At 40.5% G+C, this 27,289-nt stretch overlaps 1 protein-coding gene across 2 annotated transcripts; it reads left to right on the top strand.

Annotated features, from left to right (window-relative positions):
* Nucleotides 1-27,289, top strand: Rnf2 (ring finger protein 2). 2 transcript variants are annotated; one of them, XM_034513344.2, is made up of 7 exons: nt 1-241; nt 17,941-18,029; nt 19,847-20,007; nt 20,527-20,742; nt 23,801-24,073; nt 24,989-25,160; nt 25,400-27,289. In XM_034513344.2, exons 2-7 carry the CDS (start codon nt 17,943-17,945, stop codon nt 25,499-25,501), a joined length of 1,011 nt encoding a protein of 336 aa, XP_034369235.1. In that variant the 5' UTR covers nt 1-241; nt 17,941-17,942; the 3' UTR covers nt 25,502-27,289. The 2 variants fall into 2 exon arrangements, with proteins under 2 accessions (XP_034369235.1, XP_034369237.1); XM_034513346.2 differs by lacking the exon at nt 1-241 and adding an exon at nt 15,776-15,795.

The raw sequence follows: 27,289 nt of genomic DNA, 5'->3' as shown, positions 1-27,289 counted from the left end.
CGTCCCGCGCCTCCGCCTCCTCGCTCCCTCGCTCGCTCGCTCCTTCCCGCCCTCCCCGCAGCTCCGGCCGAGCCGGCTCCCCCCGCCCCAGTCTCTCATGAATATTGAGCGGCCCCTGTTGTATTTCCCGAGCTCCATTGCGGAAGCCGAGGCTCGCCATATTGTGCGGAGGCGCCGGCGGTTGATCCTCGCTTCTCGCTCCGGCCGTGGCCAGCGCAGCCCCGGGCTGGGGCAGGAGCCGGTGAGCCGGGCAGGCGGGATGGCGACGCGTGCGAGGGCGGCGGGCTGTGGCTGGGGGGGGATCCCGGACGGGCTGCGGCCCGAGCGGCGGCTGGGCTGGGGGTGTGTGTGTGTCCGTGGCCGCGAGGGGCCGTGAGGCGATGGCGCCGTCGCCCCCGGCCGCTCGCTCTGCCGCTCGCGGCCCGCCCGGGAGGGCTCATTGTTCGCGGCCCGAGAGCACCGTGTTGGCGAGGCGTCCCGAGTCCTTCCGGGGAAGCGCTCCCGCACCACCCTCGGCTTGCGGCGCCCGGGGCCTCGAGGGCGGCTCCGGAGCAGTAGTCGAACTTACCCCTGGGCTTACCCGCGGGGCCCGGAGGTCGGCGCCGTGGGGGTGGGGAGGGGCGCCCCGGGCGGACAACCCTCCTTCCTTCGGGACCTGGCACCGGGTTGGGCTCGGGATCCCTTCGCGGCCCCCACATTCCTGGAGAGCCGCCGCCTGCCCCGGAGTATCTGTTGCTACCTCCGCGAGCCACGGGCTCACCCTGGAGGCGGCGTTGGGGGAGGGGGCCACTCTGTCTGTTCTGCTGGCTGCTCCGTGTTTTGACCCCGGGATGTATTTGCCGAAATCCCTGGTCCCCTCTCTGCCCGTCGGCTCCCCAGCCCTGGTCCTTGTTTAGAATCGTTCCCTTGCTACAGAAGTCGCCTTCCTACTCTCAAAGATAATGTTGTTGGTAAAATTCGGTCTTGGAAACTTTGAGGTTCATTTCTATTATTTTGCCCACCGAAGCAAATTACCAATTCATGTCCCCGAAGCCCTATTGGGTGTCTTTTTAAGAAGCTGTCGGAAGTTTGTATGCCTTGTGACGTGTTGTGGAAATGTCAGACTTTCTATACAGTGTGTGAAAATGCTTAGATAGGCATTTAAGTATTTGGTATGAGATTATTTCTTTTGAAGTAAAAAAGGAGGCATAGTGTCAAGTAATTAAGCTGATATTTTAATTAAAAGTACCATAAGCCATTTGCATTAAATTATTTTTTGATAGTTCCGTGATGAGCAACTGGAGTACTTAGTGGAATTGGTAGCAAATTATTTGTAATTGTTGGATAAATCAGATGTCTGGTTTTGAGATTTATTTTTATTTATTTACTTTTGCCAGCCACCCATTCAGTATAGTCCAGGCAAGCTGGCCTTGAACTCGATACTTAGTTTAAGGCAATCCTCCTGTCTCAGCTTCCCCAGTGACAAGATTATAGACATTGAACACAACTGGCTTACATTTTGTGTCTTAAATTTAACTTTACATTTTGTGTCTTAAATCGAACTTTTAACCTTTGGTTTATAAAGAACTTAAATGGCAGCAATGCTACTCCTGGATATACCTCTTTGTTCTCTAAAATCTCTACTTGCCAAATCAACAGGTATCCTTTTATTAAAGACTTGATAGTAACACCTAATCTACTATTTAGTAAAATAACTGGTAAATATATAACATTACAATTTCTAGGTATCACACCAAATATGGGTTTTACTTCTTCCAAGTTTACTTCTCTACATCCCTCGTGTGGAATGGACACAACATTAGTTACAGATGAAAACTAAATTGGAGACTTTAGACACATAGCTCTCATTTAGCCTTTCGGAGTAGAGTCAGGTCATCCTGGAGCAGCATGGGCTATATGAGACTGCCTCAAACAAGCACAGACAACAATGCAAAATCCAAACCTCTAAAAGGAGACTATGAAGGATAGTCTTTGTATTTGAAAAATAAGACAACAGCCCTCTAATGTGCTGTGCAGAAAGCTTTAACTTAGAACAAATAATATAACAGACACCACAGACATGCAAAATACTAGAAATTTAATGGGCTTTGTTTATTTTTGTTTTGTTTTCTCTGTGGATCATTCAAGACAGTGCCCAGGTAGAGTACATAGAAATATAGACTAAGTCTGCAAACATGTTTGGAATTTCGTTAGTCTATTACTGATCTCAGGTTTCCAATGTTAAGAGTGCCCAACCTGCTGCCTGGCCCACATAGGTTCCAGGACAGCTAAGAATGGCACCCAGCAGCATGTTTGTAGATGACACTGTCAAAAGGTTGAACACTCAGTTGGATGTGATGGTACATGCCTTTAATTTCAAGCACTTGAGAGGCAGAGGCAGTCTCAGTTCTAGGACAGCCTGGAACTACATAGAGACCCAATCTCCACCACTTTCCATGCCCCTCTCCTATCCCCAAAGGTGGAGTACTGTGGACCTGGATTCTGTGGGTCTTCGGTATTTGCTGTGTGGGTGTGTAGAGTGGAAGTGTAGGTTGTGATTTCACATAGATACTTTGAATTTGTAATGAGACACATGGAGTTTAATTAGAAACTAGCTTTACTGTGTCAGGAGCTAGCTAGGTAATGAGTTCCTGACTGTAGATGCTGAGGAGGTGGGTGGCCTATTACCAGTTTGGCCTGCAATGAAAAACTCTAAAGGAGTTGGCCATGTTCTTAATTCTTTTTTAAAGCTCTATGGCATTTGGCAGCTGATGTGGACTTGTGTGGATAAGTCTCTTCTATTGGAGCTGAGCTGCAGTGTGCTACCAGCAGTTCCAAGAAACATGCCCTACTGCCTCCACACATTCTGAGATTGAATTGCTTCTATGTAACTGCCATTTGCTATAATTTTAGTTTATTAACTCTAATAGTGAAAAGTTACTTTAAAAGTTAACTTCAGATTGAAATTCTAGTGAAGGCATGCTAAGTAAGTAAAGTAATGGGCAGATTTTAAAAGGCTTAAGAATTTCTATCATTGGCTTTCAGCAGATGTGTTGCTTATTTGTATAGTGGAGTATTTGTTTATTTATTTGAGACCGGTTCTCACTATGTAGTCCTTACTTGCCTGGAATTCCTAGAGACCCAGTAGCCTTTGCCTCCTGAGTTTTGGTAATAAAGGCTTGTGTCACCATGCCCAGCCTAGTGGGGTTTTTTTTTTTTTTTTTTTTTTTTTTTTTTTTTTTTTTTTTTTTTTTTTTTTTATGAAGAAGTTAGAATTCAAAGTCAGTATGTAAAATGTAAAGATTGCATAGTTTAGTGGTGGAGGTTGTGTTTAGTATGCAGCGTCCTGGACGTAGTACCCAGCACTGAAGAAAATGACTTTAAAATAACCAGAAAGTTCAGGTCTGTGTTAGTCATGAAACAGATTGCAGTTTCTTTCCTTGAGCAATAGATGATTATAGGGGCATTTCTGGGCTAATTTGAACCACAACAATATATATTTTTTAATTCCAAAGCTGGAGAGTTTGGATCACTAAAACAAAAGTTCAGTAGCTTCTATGCTTCATCTTAACAGAAACAAATGACTGATTTCAAGTTAGCATTTGTAAAATGGCTTTTATAAAATAACCAAATTTATTGAAGTAGCAAGGTATCTTAGAAGCGAACAGTCAGATTTCCTAGGTCTAGAGGACTGGGGAGATGGAGCGCTTTGGTTTCAATTTGATTCCCAGACCCACAGGATGGCTTACATTAAGGTGTAGCTCCAATCCTAGCAGGTTTGATGCCTTCTTCTGGCTTCTGAAGCCAGCACTACGTGCATGTGGTACACAGACTGTTTAGCAATATATTAAGTCCCAGTAAAGAAAGCAAACTTCAGGGCTAGAGAGATGACTCAGAGGTTAAGACCATTTTAGAGGTCCTGACTTCAGTTCCCAGCGACTACATGGTGGCTCACAACCATCTTCTGATAGGATCAGATGCCCTCTTCTGTCATGCAGAAGGCATACATGCAAATAGAGCACTGGAATACATAAGTAAATCTTTTTAACAGCTTGAGTAAGAACAACATTTAATATTGGGAGATTGGTTAGATGGACATAAATCCAAAAAGGAGATGTTAGCGGTAGTTCTGTGTTCTGAGAAGAGGGTCCATGCAGCTGGTGTGGGTGGTGTACAGGTCAGCTGCTAGTTTACAGGATGTGTGATGACTGGTTCAGGAAATACCCAAAGAAGCTGCCGATGACAAGAGCCAGGTACTGCCCCCTCTGCCAGGGACTGACTTAGAGTTTCAACTTAACAGCAACCTTAGAAGGCCTGTTTTCCTGTTTCCCAATTTCCATTTTACTACCTAATAAACCCTACTGACAGGAATTATGATTTTATTCTGTCTTCATAGACTGTATTTTAGGAGGATAGTGTTAGAATTGAGACAGTGAGTAAAAAGACCTGCACAAATGACACATGATAAAATACAATACTTTTAATAGGAAACCATGCCCTTTCCCTTTCAAAAAAAAACATCTTTATCTGTGTGCCAGACCACTTTGCTAGGAATTAAAATTAGAAAAATACATTAAAGGGCTCTGTCCTAAAGGAGATCAGTTTCAGTGGGCACGACACAAACTACTGTACATGTGTTAAATGCCATGACAGATGAGCGGTGTGTTTTGAGAGCCCAAAGGACATAGCTGTTTGTCTGCTGAGCTAAGCTTAATGAGTAGTATTATTTTTATCTTAGATTCTGATCAAAGCCACCTTTATTTTCTCTGTCCATCATTTCCTGTGAAAGCTGTTTTTATGAGCTATCTCAATTTATCACATTATTGTTAAGTATTTTTGTGACTCATACATCCAAATTATAAAAACTCTCCTTGTACTTTAAATCTAGTACTATGTATATAAATGTTTGGGTGCTTTATGTTTCTTCCTTCCAGGGTCATTCAAAAACCGTTTGGGAAGTTAGTTTTTCTGGATGTAACAATTCACTTTAGTTAATTGAAGTAGTTATATAGCACCAGCTTTTGATAGAAAACAGCTTTAGATTTCTGATTGGCTGTATTTCAGAACCAGTAGCAATTATTTTTTTCAAGGTAACATTTTTTATTGATTTTCTGGGAGTTTTCCATCATGTCACATTCACTTCCCAGTCCTTCCATGTCCAATCCCCCTTGTGGCCTACCCCAAAGAATCCACTGATCAGACTCTCAGTGGCCTGCCCAGGCCCCTGAAGTAGAACTGAGTCCTTCCCTTCCCACACCTCTGCCAGAAGCCTCCAGTTAGCTTACGCTATTCTTCAGCTTTTGGCGGCTTCTGTCTAGGCTCTTACCTCCTTCTTAATTAATGCTATTTCTGGAAGAGAAAACAAATTCCTCATTTGTTTCTGACATATTTTATTATCAACTCTCCTCTCTTCCCTTATTGTATTGATGACTGTTACCCAGTTAGCTATTGTGAAATGTATAGATCCTATAGAGTGCTTTGCTTTGACTTTCTGCCTGTTTTCCTCCACCAGACACCATATTGATTTAGAACTCAATTAGTTACTTTTTAAAGGATATATGTCTCCATGCCAGTAATTGCATTGAACTCTCATTATTTACACTATTTTCTTATGCAGAATTTAATTCAGCATATGAGAGCTATCTTGGAACTCAGCCAAATGTCTTCAAGAAGGCTTACTTACTATATATCGCAGAAACGTTAGTATATGTAATAGGAGTTTTCAAGTTGGAGGTAAGAGACTTGATATGTAGGATTAGGATTATATATAGTGCTGGAGTAATGCTAGCCTCCTTTTCACAAGGCTCAGTCACCAGCCAGCACTTATAAAAAGATGGTGAAGGGAGGGACTTACTTGGTTTCTAGGTCTTCCTCCAGTTACAAGCAGATCTTGGCTGCTCTGAGTATGCTTGTGTTCATGTGTCTGTATGCCCGCCCAGTTGACCCAATGGAAGATTTGTAAAGATACTAAGACGGAAGGCCTGACCGACCTAGTAAGATCCTGAGCCAAAAAAACACCAAAGTAGGAGGAAAAAAGCCGAGGATGCGAGTCATTTGCCAATTTTTTTTTTTTTGTCCCCTGCAGCAGTACCCACCAACACATGCCTAGTGGATTATACAGAGCTTTGCTTTAGTAGGCATCACAAATGTATAAAAATATACTTGATATACACAAGTATACACTAATGGTGCTTCTTGCTTTAAAAGCTTTATTTCCATGTCATTTTACCATCTTCATAAAATTTCTAGTTTTTCTGGTGAGATGAGCAACATAAAGTTGCTTCAGGTTCCTTATTAAATATTACATTATTTATTAAGCTGAGTTTATTAAATGAAGGCAAGAGAATAGTATTTACTTCAAGAGACTCTTGGAATTAAATGGGATTTTGTAAACAGTGGTAAGCATTGTAAAAATATTACCTATAACAATTGCCTGTAGCCCATGCTAGCTTCAAAACTTTAAATTCTCTTGACTCAAATTCCTAAGGGCTTTATTCCCTAGACTGAGATTATAGTCTTAAAGAATATGACCTTTTTTATCAGTAAATTTTAATTACTAGCTGCTTTCCAAAAGGGTTTTTTTCTCTTAGTTTTCAAAATTGAAATATCTTTTAGGTTTCTCTATTATTGTCGTTATTGGCTTTTCAAAAACAGTTTTTCTGTGTAGCCTTGGCTGTCCTGTAACTAACAGTAGTAGACAGGGCTGGTCTTGAACTCAAAAGTGCTGGGACTAAAAGGTGTGTTTTAGAAGTAAATTCAGGGGCTTTTCTACTGTTCTTGCTCCAAATGAAGAAATGGAGACTTTGTTTATTATAAGCTTCAGCACTCTAGCTGGGCAGGTACTCTTGTATTCCAACCACAATCTAGCCTGATTAGGCTACCACTTGCCCCATTACTTGCTATCTTAGTTTTATCCTGGTTGCTCCTGCCTCAATTATCCTCTCATGGAGATTCCCCTGGTGACCCATGGCCAGTCCTCAGTGGTGTATCTCCCTCACTTTGGTTCTCACTCTGGTACTCTTATTTGGATCAGAAGTCCTGCCTCCTCTCCTGCCCCTCCTCTTTGTTAGCAATCTGAGGTTATGGAAAACAGTCTTTACACAACTTTGAGATAGGAAATGCTTGGCGATGCTGACATTCAGACTGCAACCCAATTGATCAGCATCTTAATACATAAAACCATCCCCTGGTAGTGTGCACCACTATACCTGGCTTAGGTTATTCTCTTTATTACAAATACAGTTTTTCAACAATCTATACCATCTCCAGAAATAAAATGGTCAGTATATTTTTCTTCCTTGTAACATTTTTAATTGGTGGACCTAGATATCTCTCCTACCTATGATTACTGGTATTGTTACTCCCAACTTTATGCGGTTCTGGGAATTGAAGTCGGGGCTTTGTGTATGCTCTGCAAGAAGTCTACCAACTGAGCTATATCCCTAGCCCCTTAATGCACATTCCTCTTCCCAAGAAATCATGGCTTTGAATACCAGTTTTTCTTGCTATGATGTGTGGTACGATTACTGGATCAATAGCTTGCTTTGATTTTGAAGAGATAACAAAGTATTACTGGCAGATGAGAACTAGGAGGTAAAGTATCAGGGTAAAGAATGCGACTTGTCAAAAGGACAGACATATGAAGTGAATTAAACAAAATTGGTTGGTTCTGGTCAAATTAGACAGAACCCTTCCAAATTGCACGGGAACAAAAAACTAAGAACCCTACAAGGTCTGTAGCACTAAGGATACCAATTCAGGTAAAACCTACCAGTAACTCACTGCTTTAAACGTAAGTGTCATAGAGGATAATCATTCTCTTTAAGGTACAGATGCAAGAAAGCCTTGGTTATGACTTAATACTGTGTGCATACATATTTACTTAACCCAGATTGACCTTGAACACCAGATGTGGCTAAGGCTGCTCTTGAACTCCTGATCCTCTTGATCCTACTTCCTTGTACTTGGATCACAGGGTGTGAGCTACTATGCCTGTCTTCTCTGCATAGATTCGTGTGTTATTTGCTGCTTTTTGGCTTGCTTTAGAAAGAAAAGGTGGCAGGTAATAGTTGTAATAATGGTTGGGGTATTGAAGTTGAAAGAAGTTGTTAAATCCTAGCTCAGGAGAATGAGGTAAACTTTGTTCCTTAGAGCATTAAAGAATGCTTTTGAGGCTGCTTAATACAAATCTATAATAAGGGAATGAATCTTCAGCTAAAGTGGTTAGCCTTAGTTCACCCTGGAACCTAGAAGCTGTGCTTGCCATTAGCATGGAAAGCTTAGCCTCAGCCTCGCTCCTAGTTCAGTAACGACGACGTTCCTGTGAGCAGATTGTCTCCACCTTGTGGCAGCAATGTTTTTACAAAGCTGAATAATAAATAGAGGCAGAAAACTAGAGAGGCCTTCACTGCTTTTGAGGAAGGGTTATGGGGGAGGGAGGAGCTATTTTTATTAGCTTTGTCTAATGATTACTGATAGTGAACTCCTTTTTTTGTCTGTGCTTATTGTGCATCTTTGGAGAAATGGCTGTGGCTAAGTTCTTTGCCTGTTGAGAAAATAGAGCTATTCATTTTGTTTTAGTTGGAGTTCTTTAATGTATTCTAGATATTAATCCCTTACCAGATAACTTTCCAAGTGTTTTCTTGCATTTTATAGGTTGCTTTTTTATTAAGACAAGATAGTGTTCTTGTCTGTGCTTTTGATAGTCCATCTCACAGCATTGCATGCATTGCAGAATCCAATGTTGGAGATGTATTTTGTGTATAGTAAGATTTGGGTCCAGCTTCTTTTGTCTGCATGTGGATGCCTGATTTTCTCAGTTTTTGTGGAAAAGATTCATCTCTCCCCTCCACATTTGAGTAATCTTGGCTTCATTTCTCCAACCCACATCATTTTGAGTAATACAGCTTTGTGTTTAATTTTGAATACAGAAATTCTTTAACTTTTTCTTTTCTCAATACTATTTTGATTATTCTAGGTCTTTTGAGATTCTGTGTGAATTTTGAGATGGGCTTTGTGATTACTTTCAGTGTGCTTAATTGTATTTATTACGTGTATGTTGTGAGGCTGAATGCAGGTGCCCCCTGAAGCTAGATGGTGTCAGAGCCCTTGGACCTGGTGGTACAAGTGGTTGTGATCTGCCTGGTGTGAGTTCTGGAAACTGGGTCCTGCCAGAGCAGTAAGCACTCTTAGACTCTGAGTCATCTCACCAGGCCTGAGCTTTATGATTTGGGGGGGTGCAGGATTAGTGCTAGGATCTTGAAAGATTGCATCGACTTAGTTTGAGTTGTGTCATTTTCTTTAAAATCTTTAACTTTTTTAGTCTGTAAATACATGTTGCCTTCATTTTTTTCTTTTAGGTTTTTAAGACAGGGTCTCACTATGCCATGTGGCTGGCTTGGAATTTGATATATAAGACCAGGTTGGCCTTGAACTCACAGGCCTCTCTGCCTCCTGAGTTCTGGAATTAAAGGCACAGGCCATGCCAGGCTCTTTTAGCTTTTTTAAATGGGGCTTTGCTGCTTAACTCTGGCTAACCTAGAGCTTACTAGCTAGTCTTGAGCTTTACAGTCCTCCTGCCTCTGGAGTATTGTGATTACAGATATGTTGCCACACTTGGCTTTACTTTTTTAAAAAGTTGTTTTGAATGTATAGATTTTTGTTAGTGTTGCTTAAATCTATTCCTGAGTAATGCACCATTTTAAATTGGAAAACAGTACCAAGAAATGGGTCATTAGGTAATTTTCACTACTGTGTGAACATAGTGTACCTGTGCATTAAAGTGTCTCTGATGTCTCTGTGTGATGTCTGGTAATACCTCCTTTTGTGTCTGTGTTTTACTGCTGACTGGAATATAGGTTTGTGGTATACAACTATTACTTTTCTGTGCTTATATATGCTTGGCAAGTGTGTGAGTGAGTGCATGTGTGTGTGCTTGTCCATTTGGAATTGTTTTATTTCCCTTTTATGTCATTCTTAATGTGTTGAATTTCTAATCAACTGATTTTACTAGCTTAGTTTTTACAGTTCGGTGGAATTTCCAGTTTTGCTATCAGATGATAGCATCTGAACAGAATTACTTTCTGCTTTGCGTGTCTTTATTTCTTGTCTTCTTGCTTTTTTGTTTTGTTTTCTTGTTTACTTGTCTTAGAACATCCACTAATGTGTTTAGAATAGAAATGGTAGGGGACTGGTAAGATGGCTCAGTGGTTAAGAGCACTGGTTGCTCTTCCAGAGGTCCTGAGTTCAATTCCTAACAGGTCTGATGCCATCTTTAGGCAGGTGGATGTATATGCAGCAGAGCACTCAAACATTAAATAAATAAAATAAAAAAAAAAAGAAATGATAAAAATATCATTTTCTGTTTTACATCAACACCCAAGCAGTCACAGGTTTGGGGACCCTTTACTATATTTCTAACTTGTTTCCTATAATGGTATATATCCCCCCCTCTTTCTGCCCCCCACATTTTTTTTAGTTCTGTTCTACCCATTGGTTGTTACTGCTAATAGCTCTAATGCAGCCACATCTTGTCCCTTGAATGTTAGTGCATGGGTGTTTTAATTAGGATTCTTACCTTTCTTAAACTGTCCTCTATTTTTGCTTGCTTTTTTTTTTTTTTTTTTTTTTTTTTTTTTTTTTTTTTGCCAGTTTAAGCACATTATTGTGCTGCAGGGCCTTCTTGCATGTGGCCTCCCTTAAAGTACTCTAGTTTACATTTGCAGCTTAACTACCTGCTACTCTCCCTGCCCCTCTTTTCTTTGTTTCTTTCTTTGTTCTGTTTCTGAGGTAAATGTGGCCTCCCAAGCACTGGGGTGGAGCTTCCTACTCAGCTCACAATGAATGAATGCTTTGAGTGCTACCTAAGCTGAGTGCTGCTCTTGCTTACTCTTGTCCTGCCTTCTCTCCTCAAGTAGTTAGTTACCCTTCTCCAGGAAGGAGTCCTTTCCTCTAGGGAGCCTTGTCTGATTCTTTTTCCTCCCTTATTTGACTATGTCTTTGTGTCCTTAAAATGATTATCCAGTTGTGTGAAAGCATATATTGGAGTTGTCCTGTCCATTAGCAGGTAAGTAAGAGGCTTCCTGTCACAGTGAAAGCTTCTAGTAATGTTTACTCACCGTTTTTACTATAGATCTGTTAACTTAAGATCCTTAGGCAAAGGGACAGGAAGAAAATCAGACTGTAGCTGAGATCACTAGGACTGACCTTTGCAGGACCCTGATAGCTGAATTCTGAAACGATAGAGAAAGATGGAGCTGCCAATAAAGTTCTTTGTGTATAGGCTTAGCATTAGAGGGGATGAGATATGGTTGGCAGGAGTACAGTAGGATACTGTGTATAGAGTAAGTACTATGTTATGTCTTTAAAATATTTATTTTCCTTATAACAACTAATTGTGGAGAGTATGAAACATTAAAGGGTCTACTGGTATTCAGAAAGTTAATACTGAATAATAAAAATTTGGAAAGTCAATCTGAATAGTTTCTTCTCTGTGTTCTATAATACACAAAAGAAATATTCAAGTCAAAAGTACTAGCTAACACAGTAATTTAGGTGAGTATTCCAGATGTTTTGTGCAATAAGCTTTTCAATTGAAAAGGAAGAACAGTTTCTTTGTGTCTTTGGGAGTTTAGTGGTTGGTATCTGGTTTACAGGCACAGCTTTAGATTATGGTGCTGAAAGTGGTGACAGGTCCTGCCCGCACTGTCCCAAGATGGCAGTTGGGGTTGCCTACTCTGAATTTCTTACTCTTCCCTGATTTGAGTACATTTCTAAAATGTAACATCTCTCCTGTAAGCAAGCATTGCTTTAATAAAGGAATAAATTCTTTGCTCATTTACATGTTACATAATATAATGCAAGAGGTAAGGGAAAGATTTAGAGGTGGGAAAATGGATTTAAATAAAGTACTTTATTTTGCATTCAACTTGTTTTCCAGTAATCAATTAGGGTGTGATTTCTTGATGATACCTGAGGGAAGAATTGATGGCTAATGTTAGTTGTCAACTTAAGTGGCCTGAGAGATGCTGCTTGGAGGTGTTTGTTTGTTTGTTTGTTTAAGACAGGATTTCCCTGTGTTCCTTGGCTCTTCTGGAACTCAAGGAGATCCACCTGCCTCTGTCTCCTCAGTGCAGGGATCAAAGGTGTGTGCCACCACTGGTTGAGAGATGCTGTTTTAGTTAGCTGTTTATCAGTTACTTGGAAAGGAGAGCGAGCGAGAGAAAAAAAGCAGTATTTATTTAGTCTTTTGGTTAGTTGGTTGATGGTTTTCAAGACAATCTTCTTGTATTTCCTTGACTTTCCTGGAACTTGCTGTGTAGATCAGGCTGTCCTTGGACTCACAGAGGTCTGCTTGCCTGTTTCTGGAGTGCTGGGGTTAATGGGGGTATGCTGATACCACCTAGCAAGAGGTACTTATTTCCTGACGATCTTGAAGCAGAAGGAAACATTAGGAGCACATTCCTAATGACCAGCTTTCTACAGTTGGGAATCAACTCCTGGTCTCTACCATCTCCCAGAAATACTATTGATCAGATTATTAAGTCAAGACATTGACCCATCGATTAGATCAGGAGCCTCACAACCCAACCACTTTGACTAGTGGATGCACAAGTTGGCCACCTGTATAGGCATATAAGCCTTTTGAGGAGGTTAGTGCCCGTTAATATGTTTGCATTTTTGGTTTTACACATCAGTTAAGAAGGAGTAACTTCACCGGGCGGTGGTGGAGCACGCCTTTAATCCCAGCACTTGGGAGGCAGGTGGATCTCTGAGTTCAAGGCCAGCTTGGTCTACAGAGTGGGTTCCAGAACAGCCCGGGCTTCACGGAGAAACCCTGTCTCGAAAAAACAAACAAACAAACAAACAAAAAGGAGTAACTTCAATTTTGTGTATTGTGTGCTTCTGTTTCCTGTTGGTTGTACACCTGGGTGCAGGCCTGAGAGTTCTAGCCCAGCCTCATTTTCAGCCCCAACTCTTGGCTTCTTGATGAGTAAATGCAGAATGACAAGCAGCTGCTGAGTCTCGGCCACTGCTTCCACAAGCCGAACCCTTATGTGATAGACTGGATCTCCTGAACTATGGGCCAGAATAAATGCTTCTCCTAAGCTGTTCCTGTCTGGTATTTTGCTGTAAGAACACAGATGTAAATACAACCAATTAAATCTCTGCGATACATATTGTCAAAGTAAATCCACTCTAAAAGGGAGAGGTAATCGATTATCTAAAAGGAATTGGCTAAAGCAAGGCTGGAATTCAGCTGGACAGCATTAAATCCTCTAGGCTCACATCCACCTTCTGGGGCATGTGGTGTAGTTTGTGCTCCCCAGTATTGGGCAGTGCTGCCTTCACATCCTTTTGTCCCACGTGGTCTAACTCTCAGGCATGGACTTTCTTTGAGCTACTTGCAGCATTCTTCTATAGATAGATGGCCTGTTTTCCGGCCAATTCCAGTACCCCAGGGTTCCATACTTTGTCCTTTGTGGGGCTGCCTGCAGAGATTCTGACTCTGCCACAAGCTGATCACTTAGCCATCTAGGCCTTCCTTTGAAATTTTGGTGAAAGATCCACAGACCCTGTAGTGGCTGTATTCTGTATGCATACCAAGGCAGCTCCATAGAGTGCTCAGCTGTGTTACAAGCTTTATCTGTGTCTGGATTGCCTTAGACCAGTGGTTCTCATCTCCTAATGCTTTGTTCGATACTTTAATATAGTTCTTAATGTTACAATGACTCCTGTCTTAGAGTTTTACTGCTGTGAAGAGACACCATGACAATGACAACTCTTATAAGGACAACATTTAATTGGGACTGGCTTCCAGAGGTCCAGTCCATTATCATCAAGGTGGGAACATGGCAACATCCAGGCAGGCGTGATGCAGGAGGAGCTGGCTGGGAGTTCTACATCTTCATCTGAAGGCTGCTAGCAGAATACTGGCTTCCAGGCAGTTGGGATGAGGGTCTTAGTGCCCATGCCCACAGTGACACACCTACTCCAACAGGGCCACACCTTCTAATAGTCCACTCCCTGGGCCAAGCATATACAAACCATCACATTCTACTCCCTGGCCCCCATAGGCTTGTTCAAACATATGAGTCTATGAGGCCATACCTAAACATAGCATAATGCAAAATAGATTTAGTCCAACTTCAAGGGTCCCCATAGTCTATAGCAATGTCAACAATGTTAAAAATTCAAAGTCTCTTCTCAGATTCATCTGATCACTTAACTATAACCCCCAAAGCAAGACAGGAAACCATCTGGGCAATCTCTAAACTCTGCATCTCTGTGTGTCTGTTTTCAAGGAGGTCTTCAGATTTCCAACTCCTTTTTCATCTTGTTTAAAGAATTGTTTATTTTATTTATATGAGTGCACTTCAGCTGTCTTCAGACACACCAGAAGAGGGCATCATATCCCATTACAGATGGTTGTGAGCCATCATGTGGTTGCTGGGAATTGAACTCAGGACCTCTGGAAGAGCAGTCAGTGCTCTTAGCCTGTGAGCCATCTCTTCAGCCCTCTTTTTCATCTTGTTGATTGGGCTAGTTCTACTCCCTGTTAGCAGCTTTCCTCTGCAGATAGCCCGAGACCTATGGCTCTGGCATCTTGAACATCTTGGGGTCTCCAAGGCAACTTCAGTGTTACAGCTTCTTGTTTCAGTGTCTAGGATCCACACATGATCTTCTGGGCTCCTCCAAAGTGCTGTCATCACTTCTCCAGCTCTGCCCTCTGTAACAAGTTGAACCATTCCACTGTTGTCACTGTTCTTGGTGATGAACTCAAGGTACTAGCATCTCCAGTACACTGGGGTCTTCCACTGCAACTAGGCTTCACCAATAGCCTTTTCTTCACCTAGAACCTGCTCTGTTCAAGGCTGGTCTAGAACTCTGTTCAAGGCTGGCCTTTGCATCCTGGGATTAAAGGCTTGTTCTGCCAAGCCTGGACCTAATCTTTGCTGGGTGGGATCTTTCCTCAAGGTCACCAATCCCTTAATTTAATGTCCTTGAACACAGGACTCAGCTCCATTTCACTTCCTGGAGCCTCTTTAATACTTGAACCATATATTATATATTTTTCCTGTCTCAGCTTGCTACGCTTGTTTAAAATGCTCTCCATGAGACTTAACCAGAGAACAGTCTAACCAGAGAACATGAGTGTTTCTGAGACTTTGTCAATGCAGTTAATCTTTTAAGTCTCTTCATCTTAGCCTCAGGTAGACTCTTCAGACAAGGGCAAAAAGTAGTAACATTCTTCACCAAAATACCACAAAAACAGTCTCTAGGCCACACATCATATCCCATTACAGATGGTTGTGAGCTCTGGAAGAGCAGACAGTGCTCTTAACCTCTGAGCCATCTCTCCAGCCCATTGATGTAATTTCAAACACCTCCCCTTCACCTCTGTAGGTCTTGCTGCATTAGAGCAGGCTGATTTTGAATTTATTTGCCAGTCCCCCCCGATTCCCCCCCCACCCCCCAGTCTCACTGTCACTCTGGGTGGCTTAGAATTCGAACTCTATCTGTGGACTAGGCTGGGGAGATCCATCTACCTGCCTCTGCCTCTACCTCCCCAGTGCTGGGACTAAAGGTATGCATCACCTTGCCTGGAGTAATTTTTTTTTCATAGTTTTGGATTTATTCTGTGATTTTTGCATGTGCTTATGTGTGCTTCTGCCACCGTGGCAAGTTCTCGGAGTCATCTTCTCTTTCCACCTTGTGTCTCAGAGATTGAACTCGGGTTGCCAGGCCTAGTGGCTAACAACTGAGTCATTTCGCTGGCTGTGAATTTGCAGTCCCTTCTGTGTGCTGGGATTGCAGGTGAGCACCACCAGGCTGGCTCATGCACACTCTCCTTATCCACACCTTTCTTAATTTCAGGTCAGATAAATAATTTTTTGCTCTAGCTTGGCTTCTGTCATTGTTAACTCAGCTAAAAAATAAAAATGGCCAGCAATAACAGATGCTGAGTGGTGTTGTGTCTTGAAATTTTCCCTGCCAAACTAATTAGTTTGTCACTGTTAAACTTAGCCTTTAATAGTTGAAACCCATAGACATTGTAGTAGAGAGTGTCCTTTGGAATGTAACATGAGCGCTATCCCGTCTGAAACTACAGAAGCTCTGCCTTTGCTCTCTGCATTCCTGTGGGTGTGTTGAACTTTGAGTTCCTACCAAATTCATCCATGAAGTTTGCTTATACTGTTGTAAACTTTTCCTAGCCAGCTTCTCTAAACTTCCAAAATTCTCCCACAAACCAGTTCCAAGATGCTAACTAATCCTTTTTACCAGGTTTTATTGTTGCAGTGGCCTTGGTTCCTTGGTTAGTTGTGTCACTGTGACCTGAATATCTTGAGAAAATGAAGCAGAAGGATTTGTTCTGGCTTATGGTTACAGAAGTGTTTCAGTCTGTCATGAACATGACAGAATAGCAGTGCTTATCACGCCAGTTATGAACCAGGGGCATCTATCTCTTTAAATAAGCATTTGTTCCCGTTTCCTTTTCCCTTCGAGAGCTTCCGTAATGCAGCTATTGGTTCTCATCATGTCCTGTGAACGTCCTGCTTCCTTCATACCCCCTTCTAGAGACAACTCCCTACTACAGAGCCCTTTCTTCTGCCTGCTTAGTCTAGCCAGCTGTTGGGTTCTAGTGAAATTTTTAGTTCAGATATTTTATCTTTTAGTTTTTCTCTTTGTTAAGATTTTTGTGTTTGCGTTATTCTCCTGAGCCTGATGATCATGTTTCTATTATTTTTAATTTTGTGGTATGTAAATCATGTGTCAATTAAGCAGAGCCATTTGCTGGTGATTTATCTTCCCTTTTTTGGAATGTATTTCCCTGTGTAGTTTCTTTATGTCCCTGTATCATATTAATTAAACTGTTGCCTTTCTCAGTCTTCATAGGCTGCCCCTTCTGCAAGAGAAGACTCTGAGGCCTCTCTGGTCTGTTCTAGTCTTGCCTGCTTTGTTTGTCCTGGACAGCTGGATGGGTATTTCAGAATCCTCCAGCACTGAAATCAGGCAAGACTAGATATTTATTTCCCAGATATATTAGATCACTGCTTCCTGCCTCAGAGAGAAGCTAAGGAACTGAGGTTGTTTTCATGCACTGTTTCTATGCTGAGTTTCCATCTGAGTTGTCAGGAGAGTTCCTGCACTGCCTGGATCATGTTAGCATTTCAGAGACAGGCTGGACAGAAGCCCATTCTTTGGGTAGACCCCAGGAACGTTGAATTATTGGGGACATACACAGTGTACTTCTTTTCCCTCCCCAGATAGAAGTTGGAAGCTTAGTTTCCCCTAATCATGATCTTATATTGGTGATTATGACATGAAGCTGTCTGGAATTTTTCTAATGCCTTCCATGTGGCTGATTATTTTGCCCTGACCAGTGGAGCTAGAGTCTCCTATGTAACTAATGGATTGCCCCAAAGGGCATCTGCCTGATATGATTCACCTCTTAATACATTGGAGATTAGGTTTTCTCTTTTAAACTTTCCCAGTGATGGATTCAGCTGGAACAGACTAACAATAGGCAGATTGAAAAGAGAAAGAATATACTTCAAAGAAGGGTCTAATGGTACAGAAAGGGAAGTAGGGAGATACATACATTTTAGGGGAGTAATAAATGTTTTCTAGCGGGAGAGAATAAGCAGGAAGGCAGACAAGGTTCCTCTGGGTTAGGGATGTGGTGTTTGTTTTTTTATTTTATTTTTTCCTTAAAAATATTTAAAAGTACTTTGCTCCTTTTTGATGGAACCAATTCCTAGGTAGACATAAGTAATGTCAGAAAAAAAAACCTTGCTGTTTCCCAAGTGTTCTCAGATGTTGAAGACTGGGGGGTGTATTTTGAAGTATTGCTTTCTAAGGTATAAAGTTTAGACACCAGTTTGGGGAACGCATATATATTTAGACCATTGTTGCACTTCCTTTTCAAGTACTAAAACTTCATCTCATTTTTATTCCTAGAAATGTCTCAGGCTGTGCAGACAAATGGAACTCAACCATTAAGCAAAACATGGGAACTCAGTTTGTACGAGTTACAACGAACACCTCAGGTAATATAATGCAGACTGCTATAATTTATGGAAATAGGAGGTCTATGTAAACTGGGGTACCTTTGTAGAAAAGGAAGACTTAAAGAGAACTTAGTGGGTTGGAGAGATGGCTCAGTGGTTAAGAGCACTGCCTGCTCTTCCAGAGGTCCCGAGTTCAATTCCCAGCAACCACATGGTGGCTCACAACCATCTGTAATGGGATACAATGCCCTCTTCTAGTGTGTTTGAAGACAGCTACAGTGTACTCATATACATAAAATAAGTAAATAATCTTTAAAAGAAGAGAGAGAGAGAACTTAGCAGCGATAACAGCAGTCCTGCATCATGTTTGGCTGACACTTCATTCATTCAACAAAGTTACATTCTCTGTTTAATTTCATGAAAGCATCTAACTTTTAATAGTTTAAAATGTATCATATAAAAATCACCTTTGAATCTCAAGTCTAATTCTACAGAGAAGTTTTATAAACTCATAACCTCTGTTAGGCGTCAGGGAAAAAATGCTGGATAAACCTGATGTGACCTTAGCCTGCAGAATACTTAGAGACCAAAGAACTCAATATTCATAAAGTCATATGTATAGAAATTGAATAAAGGGAAAGCCTCCTTTTGCAGTAATAAGAAATAATGGGACAAGTGGAGCAGGGCTGACAGGACAGACACTGCTGTGAGAAGGAGGGCATGCTAAGAATGGGGGAATGGCAGGCTTGAGGCAGACATGCTTAAAACTATTCATTGTATGTTTTCTCTTGGATTGGACATACAGAGGTGCCAACTGGAGTCTGAAAAATAGGTGAAATATTGGGGATTATTAGTACTTTTTAAACTAGATATGAGAACTAACATGAATAAAATCTGATTTCATCTAAAGGCTTTCACCATTTAGAAAATAGTTAAGTAACCTTAGTTATTTAGAAGTGTATCTTCATATTTGCTTGACCTTTTTTTTTTTTTTTTAAATAAAAAACTTTTCTGTAGAATTAGACTTTTTGAGGTTCAAAGGTGATTTTTACATGATATTTTAAACTGTTAAAACTTAGATGCATTGATGGAATTAAACAATTTTGAGACAGTCTCATCCAGGGTGTCCTCCAACTCACTTTGTTGCAGAGGACACCCTTGGACCTTTTGATCATCGTGCCTGTCTCTCAAATGCTTCCGTTACAGCTGGGGTCCCTCATCTCCTTTCTGTTTCCCTTATAAAATACCCTGACTAAAAGCAGTTTAGGGGAGGAAAGGGCCCATAATTCACACTGACTTCATAATCATAATTCCTTAGTAGTTCTGGTCATAGTAATTAGCGGTGTGGCTTGATTAGTGTTTAATACTATTTTCTTTCAAGATGCAGAGTTAGGCCTAACCAAACCCTAAGAATTCTTCCATCTTGAAAATTAAAAGCATTTTTTATAAGTTAAGTAATTCATGCTATTCCTCAAAATGTTTTATAATTCTGGGCTAGGGTTCTAACACAGTAAGAGTGACTCTAACATCAAAAGGCCATGGGTCAGTCCCAGCACCACATAAACCAGGCAGGCTAATTTCCTACTAATATTCTCTCCTGTCTCCCCCTTTCCCTCAGAGACACTCCTTTTAGCATTACGTGTGTTTAAATAATGCAGGTTCAAGAGCCTGGAGAAATATTTTAGCTAGGCCGAAATTGGCTTTATGTTTAAATTGACCATGAGCTGAACATAGCAGTGACCTGAGTGACAGGTACATAGATGCTTGTTTTTATGGCCTTTAGTACTTGGGTATGTTTGAGTTTGTCAATAATAACAAAGATTTAATAACAAAGATTAAGTATCACTTTTTTACAGGAGGCAATAACAGATGGCTTGGAAATTGTGGTTTCACCTAGAAGTCTACACAGTGAATTAATGTGCCCAATTTGTTTGGATATGTTGAAGAACACCATGACTACAAAGGAGTGTTTACATCGGTTTTGTGCAGATTGTATCATCACAGCCCTTAGAAGTGGGTATGTTGGAAAGAGTTATTACCGTACCCTTAGACTGTAGCACAGCAGTGCTTTCTGGAGTTGGAGAAATATGTTGTCTATAATAAGTATTTGAGAACTGGAACCTTTCCTCAAAAGTGTAGAGTCTAGGATTTAATTATTGGAGGGCTTTTTCTTTTCTTTGTTTTAAGACAGGTTCTTTCTTACATTGTGCTCAGGTTAGTCTGAAACTTGTCATGTGGTTCACACTTGCCTTGGGTTTCTATGCAATCTCCTTCAGCCTTCCAAGTGCTGAGATTACAGGGAGAGCCACCAAGCACTGCTCTCGGGCATCTCCACATCTCTCCTAACCCCCATCCCCACAAATGGTATCAGCTACAGTTTCTGAAATCATGATTGACTTGTTTATCTGGTTTTCAAGGAGAGTTTAGTTAACATTTTACATTTTTGTGATAGTAAAAACAACTATTTAGAAATTAGATATTTTTGGTTTTAGTACAATAATACTGTCATGTTTAAATTCTCTTCTCTTTTATTTAGCAACAAAGAATGTCCTACCTGTCGGAAAAAACTGGTTTCTAAAAGATCACTAAGGCCAGACCCAAACTTTGATGCACTCATCAGCAAGATCTATCCAAGTCGTGATGAGTATGAAGCCCATCAAGAGAGAGTGTTAGCTAGGATCAACAAGCACAACAATCAGCAGGCTCTCAGCCACAGCATTGAGGAGGGGCTGAAGATACAGGCCATGAACAGGTACATGAGAGGGGCCAGAGGTGAACTGTGTCAAATACTTACCAAATAATGGGCTTGCTTTTTTTGTAAGATGAAACACAGTGACAAAATAGTTGCACATAGTTCTAGAGTATTGCATCTAAAATACTAGAATCTCGGGTGTGTGAGGCCCAGTGAATCCCCGTGGAAGCAGAGAACCAACTTCTATAAGTTATCCTTTGACTTGTACAAAGTATGCCCATAGAGATGTGTCACACATACATACACATGCCAATATTGATAAGTATAAAGACAATCTTCTTGTGATTCATCTACATAGAATAAATACATTTGAGAGGATTCTCTCTATAATATATATCTGGTTCTAAAGTTACCTTTTATACTGCCCTGTCATAATGCCCCTGTGAAAGTTAATAGTGAGCTCTGTGTTAATTGTGCAGTATGATGGCAAATGGGTTGAAGACATCATTGTACCTAGCAGCATTTAGTGCAATTTATTTCTCTTTCCTCTTTTAATAGTTTTCTTGCCTGGATTTCAGGAGAGTCTGCTTGTTCTTTTTTTGTTCTAAGCCATTTTTTCAAAGTTATTAAGTTTTTCTCTCATTTTTACAAGTGGAGTGTTGCCAGCATCATTACTTGTCCAACTTTTAGTACAATAGTCTACAGATGACATTATCTAATTTCAGGCTTTAATTGACAGACAGACAGACAGACAGACAGACATAGGCTGGACTGCTGAACTTTAGACTGAATTTATTTCCTCTTCAATAGCTCAGAGATTGTTCTTTATATTTGAGACAGGGTCTCACTGTGTAGCCTTGGCTTACCTCAAACTTGCTCTGTAAACCAGACTAGTTTTGGATGTGCAGGGATTGGCTTTCTTTCTCCTGCCCTCTGAATGTTGGGATTAAAGGTCTGTATAGCTGGCCTCTCTTGGATAGTTAAAAAGTATATCAGTGTGAAAACTATCGGAACCAGGCTTACTGCTGTTCTATTTCCCTGCTTTTATTTCCCAGTCTAGTCAGTTTTCAGGGATAATCATAATTTTCCAAATAAAAGGCCCACTGGTGTAATGGCTGTCAAAAGACTCAATAGCAGGATGTCTTGAAAAGGTTTTTTTGTTTTTTGTTTTGTTTTTGTTTTTGTTTTTTGATCTCAGGGCTTCAGGTTTGTTTTTAGGTTATCAGTGATTCTGAAGTACAGTGGTCAAAACCCCCTGTGCTGTAAAGGTGAAAAGATAAGTTCCATTTGTGAATTATAACTATATTTCTGAAAGTAGTAGATACAGTGTTAAATGTTGAGTGTACTTCTTTTTAGAATATAGTACAATCCTTAGTTGTAAGGACTTAATAGTTGTTTATGTTAGTCTCATGAGAAATGCAGTTATCCTTGGTGAAATGCTTCTGTAGCTAGTCTCTGGTCTTGTCTAACCCACATACAAAGATTTAGAGGACAGCTTGTGGGCATCAGTTCTTTGCTTCTATCAGGTGGGTTCTGGGACTAGAACCCAGATTGTCAGGTGACCGACTGTAAGGACCCTTATTTGCTGTGCCATCTGAGTGCCTTTTGTGATAGGCTTTTGGCTGGGAACCACACTGCAGCCTTCTTGCTGCCCTCAGCTTAGCTTCTGCCTTTGAGAGCGTTTGTGTGTGTTCATTCTTTCAGCACCTCTGTCTCAGATGGTGCTCATGATAATACAGTTCTTTCTCCTCCTTGAGTGTGTTGTTACTCTAGCACTCCATTCCTGTCCTTCCTGCCTGCTTTCCTTCCACAGCACTTATTTTCTGACATGTGTATCTACTGGCTTTGGAGTCTAGATTCCACTTGGACTTTTTCAAATACTTTCATATAGATAATGTTTTATGTACTTTAGTCATTATTTATAATCCCCCCCCTTCCCATCTCAGTTCTTTGTATACTAATTGTAAAATACTGCCACCAGGACAGAGCATCCTGCTTAGATGTGACTTACTGTCCCTCACTTGAACTTTATTCTTTAAATGCTGCCATTATAACATGTCATGTTAGCTTTGCTTCAGCTTTACATGGTCCAGTGTTGCTACGGAATTAGTCTTCTGGTTGTTTTTCCTTCATGTGGGCCTTTCTTTTGTTTGTTTTGTTTTGGTTTTTGTTTGTTTTGAGACAGGGTTTATCTGTGTAGCCCTGGCTGTCCTGGAACTCACTCTGTAGACCAGGCTAGCCTCAAACTCAGAATTCCACCTGTCTCTGCCTCCCAGGTGCTGGGATTAAAGGCGTGCACCACCACTGCCCGCCATGTGGGCCTTCCTATGTTTTAAAATTGTAGTAAACATGTAACAAAGCATGTTAACTATGTGTAAATCAGTGATAGAGTTCATTTAGCTTACTTATGTCTCCTGACCAGCTGCTAGAATTTTTTTTCATTTTGTAAAACAGAAACTTATAACCGACTAGTAGTGCTATTCTGTCTCACTCTTCTGTTCCTGGTAACTACCTACCTTCTAATTGACACCTCATAGGCGTGAGATCACATGTTCGTCCATTATTCTTCTAGTCTTTATTTGTTTAATAATAATTACCAAGTGAATACTTTGTTAATTTTATTTTTGAGACAGAGTCTCTAACCTTGGCTATCCTGGAATTTGCTCTGTAGATCAGGCTTACCTTTATCTTGCAGGGATTGGCTGCTTCTGCCTCCCAAGATGAGCCTTCTAGATCTCTGAGGGACATGTGGGAAACAATGACAATGTATTTCACCAAATTTACTCGTCAAATTTTCTCTCTTGACTTTTTATTTTCTCCAAATTTTAGAATTCTAAAGTTGAGGGCTAGAGAGAAGGCTCAGGGGTTAAGAGCATTGGCTGCTCTTTCAGAGGACCTGAGTTCAATTCCCAGCTCACATGGCAGCTCACAACTGTGTGTAACTCCAATCCCAGGGAATCCAGCATTCTCTTGTGGTCTCATTAGGCACTACACACACATGGTGTACTACAGACACAAACACCCATGCACATAAGATTAAAATAACAGTTAAAAAACAAACAAAATGGTTTCAAGTCCGATGCCTTAAAGATCATACTTTCAAACCCTTCTCAATTAGATTACAGCGAGGCAAAAAGCAGCAGATTGAAAATGGCAGCGGAGCAGAAGACAATGGTGACAGTTCCCATTGTAGTAATGCATCCACACACAGCAATCAGGAAGCGGGTCCTAGTAACAAACGGACCAAAACATCTGATGACTCTGGGCTTGAACTGGATAACAACAATGCAGCAGTGGCCATCGATCCAGTGATGGATGGTGCTAGTGAGATTGAGTTAGTCTTCAGGCCCCATCCAACCCTTATGGAAAAGGACGACAGTGCACAGACGAGGTAAGTGTGGGTAAGAGCTGGTTCCAGGTCACATGGTTTCACAGGGTTTCCTAGAACAGTTTGTGTATGAAATAAAGGCAGTATTTGCCCGTCCTAGTTTTAGAGTTCAATCTGAACTACTGCCTAGATTGCTTGTTTGCTTTTCCTCCCTTCCTCCCTCCGTGCTTCCCTTCTTCCTTTCCTTTTTGTATTCTTTCTATAAAAAGTTGCTCTTCATGAAGGAGCAGACCTCATAGGAGATGAAGAAAAACTTGGTCCAGAAGACGCTCTGAGTTTCATACTGGCAAGGGTGAACTTCCACACCTCTCACATAGTGCCTGTTGGGAGCACAGCCAAGCATCAGATATTTGTTGAACGAGTGATTGAGTAGTCTACCATGCTTACAGAGATACTAAGATCAGTATTTCTCTGTTCAGCTTCAGCTTTCAAAACCACAAATGTAAATTCTTCCTTTTTTTTCTTTCTTTTTTTTTTTTTTGGCCTTTCAAGACAGTTTTCTTTGTGAGACTCTGCCTGTCCTGGAACTCACTCTATAGACCAGGCTGGCTTTGAACTCTGCCTCTCCAGTACAGGGATTAAAGGCGTGAGCCATCATGCCCAGCAAAAATGTTAATTCTTAAGACAATTTCCTCTTATTCTTAATATTCCTCTTTTTGCAGGCAACAGATTCAAGTAATTAAGGTTGAAAGGTTTGCTAATTTATTAAAAATACATTGTATATTGCTTTGATTTTTGTTGCTTTGTTCCATGTATTTTAGAAGGTAAGGGTAGTGAGCTTTCATGACCTGTCTTTCCTTATAGAATAGTTAATTTCTATTTATTTTCAATAATTAGAACATACATGTTTTACATAGCTTTTTGGCTCCATGATTTAGGAACTTTACAAATTAAATGTTTGATGCTTTATTCTTCTAGATACATAAAGACTTCAGGCAATGCTACCGTTGATCACTTATCCAAGTATCTGGCTGTGAGGCTAGCTTTAGAAGAACTTCGAAGCAAAGGAGAATCAAACCAGATGAACCTGGATACAGCCAGTGAGAAACAGTACACCATTTACATAGCCACAGCCAGTGGCCAGTTCACTGTGAGTATTTGTCAGTGACTGTGGAGGGGGAGCTCCTTGACTAAGTAGCAAGGAGTGGTTTGGGTGGAGCCTGTTAGGAGCAGGAACCCTAGGCCCACATTAATCTGCAAAGCAGCAGATAATGACTTCGTGATGCCCTTTGTTCTGCTGTGCACGGGATCCTGGGACCTTTTGTTTGTTTAGTCTCACTGTACTGAGCACCATGCATTTTTGTAATCTTGCCTCTCTTTTTGTTTTAGGTTTTAAATGGCTCATTTTCTTTGGAATTGGTCAGTGAGAAATACTGGAAAGTGAACAAACCCATGGAACTTTACTATGCACCCACCAAGGAGCACAAATGAGCTTTTAAAAGTCAATTCTGAGACTGAACTTTTTCTAGTCTATTCCTTTAATATTAAAGATGTACCATCGTTACTTTTATGGACAGATCTGGGATATGTTCAGTTTTCTTTCTGAGCCAGACTTGTTTACACTATTAGATTAATGTCTCCTTAATTTAAAGACACACTTTTTGGAAGGGACTCTAGTAACTCAGCATCCTCCACTCCCTGAACAGTGTATCTAAGTTATATGCTTATAGAACATGTGCTTCCTTTGGGGAGGACACTTTGACCTAGGAGGTTTTTGTAGTTCTGTACTCTTTATTTTTTCCTTCCAGTTTTTGGTCTTTTTAGACAGGCTCTCATTATAAAGCCCTGGCTGGCCTGGACCTTGCTGAGTAGAACAGGCTGGCCTTGACTTTGGAGTAATGCTCCTGCCCAAGTACTGAGATTCTGCCTGGCTTAAGATTCAATTGGCCATCAGCCATCTTTACCCCTTTCAAAAGGTTTTTAGCTTAAAGAATGTTGGACAATATGTATCCTGACTTTTTTCCCTTGGAGTCTTGTATATTTATAGTTTTCTATACAAACTGTAGTATCTTCATGAAGACCAAGGCTCAAATTTACTGTGCTTAAAACAATTCTCATAGGATTATTATTTCCATGGTATTTTCTTACATAATATCTCATTTAAAGGAGGTTCTTTACGAACTTAGTGTCCATTGTCATGCAATGTTTTGGTTTCTTCATATGTTTTCACTATAAGTTTAGAATTTCTGGTCATGGGGAAGAGTCAAACAAAGTTCTTTGAGAACATGGTTCATTTACAGATTTCACTGAAGAAAGAGAAGTTTAAGTTGGTGAAAATATATGTATTCCTGTACATTTGAGAGTTTTTTTTGTCTGTATTTTACTGTTCCTTTATTATGTATGTTTGATACTTTTCTCTATTAAAATACCAGAGATTATGGAGATATTTTGCACTTTAGCCTTGATGAAAAGTACAAGATATGTTCAAAGCTTCCCCTCATTTTTTTCTTATTAATTCAAGAATAACATGACACAGAGAATTTAAAATAGAAAAGAAAGGTTTTGTTTGAAAAGGTCTTTCCATTTTGAGTTGCCCCACGTTTATAAACTTAGTGCCCTGCTAATTACATACACTCTGTAGAAACAGGTTAATGGAGTGTGAACACTGCATTGATAATAAGACAATTCCGTAGAAGAACGTCAGCCAGTTGGGTAGCCATTCAGATTTGTATTGGCAAGGTGTTGATAGTCTGGGAACAACAGACTCTGCTGACCAGTCAGACTTCATGTTTTAGACTTCATTTCTGTCCTGATACTACATATGTCTCCAGGTCTATATTCTCACAGTATTTACAAAGACATGTTCACATTGAAAAATCTAACCCCAAAAGGGTTTTGATAAAAGGAAGAGACTTCCTCTACCATTGTAACTAAAGCGTCAGTCATTTTAACTATTCTCTGTCCATTTAGACAGATTGGGGCCAGCTTGATGCTTTAATCTTGAGCCAACTATGAAAACTTAAAGGCTTATTAAATTTTTTACCATTTTACTGAAAATATTTGAAATCTGTTTTTACAATTTTTTTGGTAATCTGTGCCATAAGATTTGAAAACCACCAAAAATTATACAAACTTTTATATCCAACTCCTTTTCTTGGGTAATGTTAAGTTGTATGATTATTAATGCATGTTTGCTGAATATAACTCTTTGTTTTGTGATGTGATTGCTTAGATTTTATTGGTGATAGATTAGTAGTTGTATTAAATAATTAAATTCTC

The sequence above is a fragment of the Arvicanthis niloticus genome, chromosome 10, assembly GCF_011762505.2.
Source record: "Arvicanthis niloticus isolate mArvNil1 chromosome 10, mArvNil1.pat.X, whole genome shotgun sequence".
Taxonomy (NCBI): domain Eukaryota; kingdom Metazoa; phylum Chordata; class Mammalia; order Rodentia; family Muridae; genus Arvicanthis; species Arvicanthis niloticus.
The sequence above is the reverse complement of the archived record's forward strand: the minus strand, read 5'-3'. Positions and strand labels throughout refer to the sequence as shown.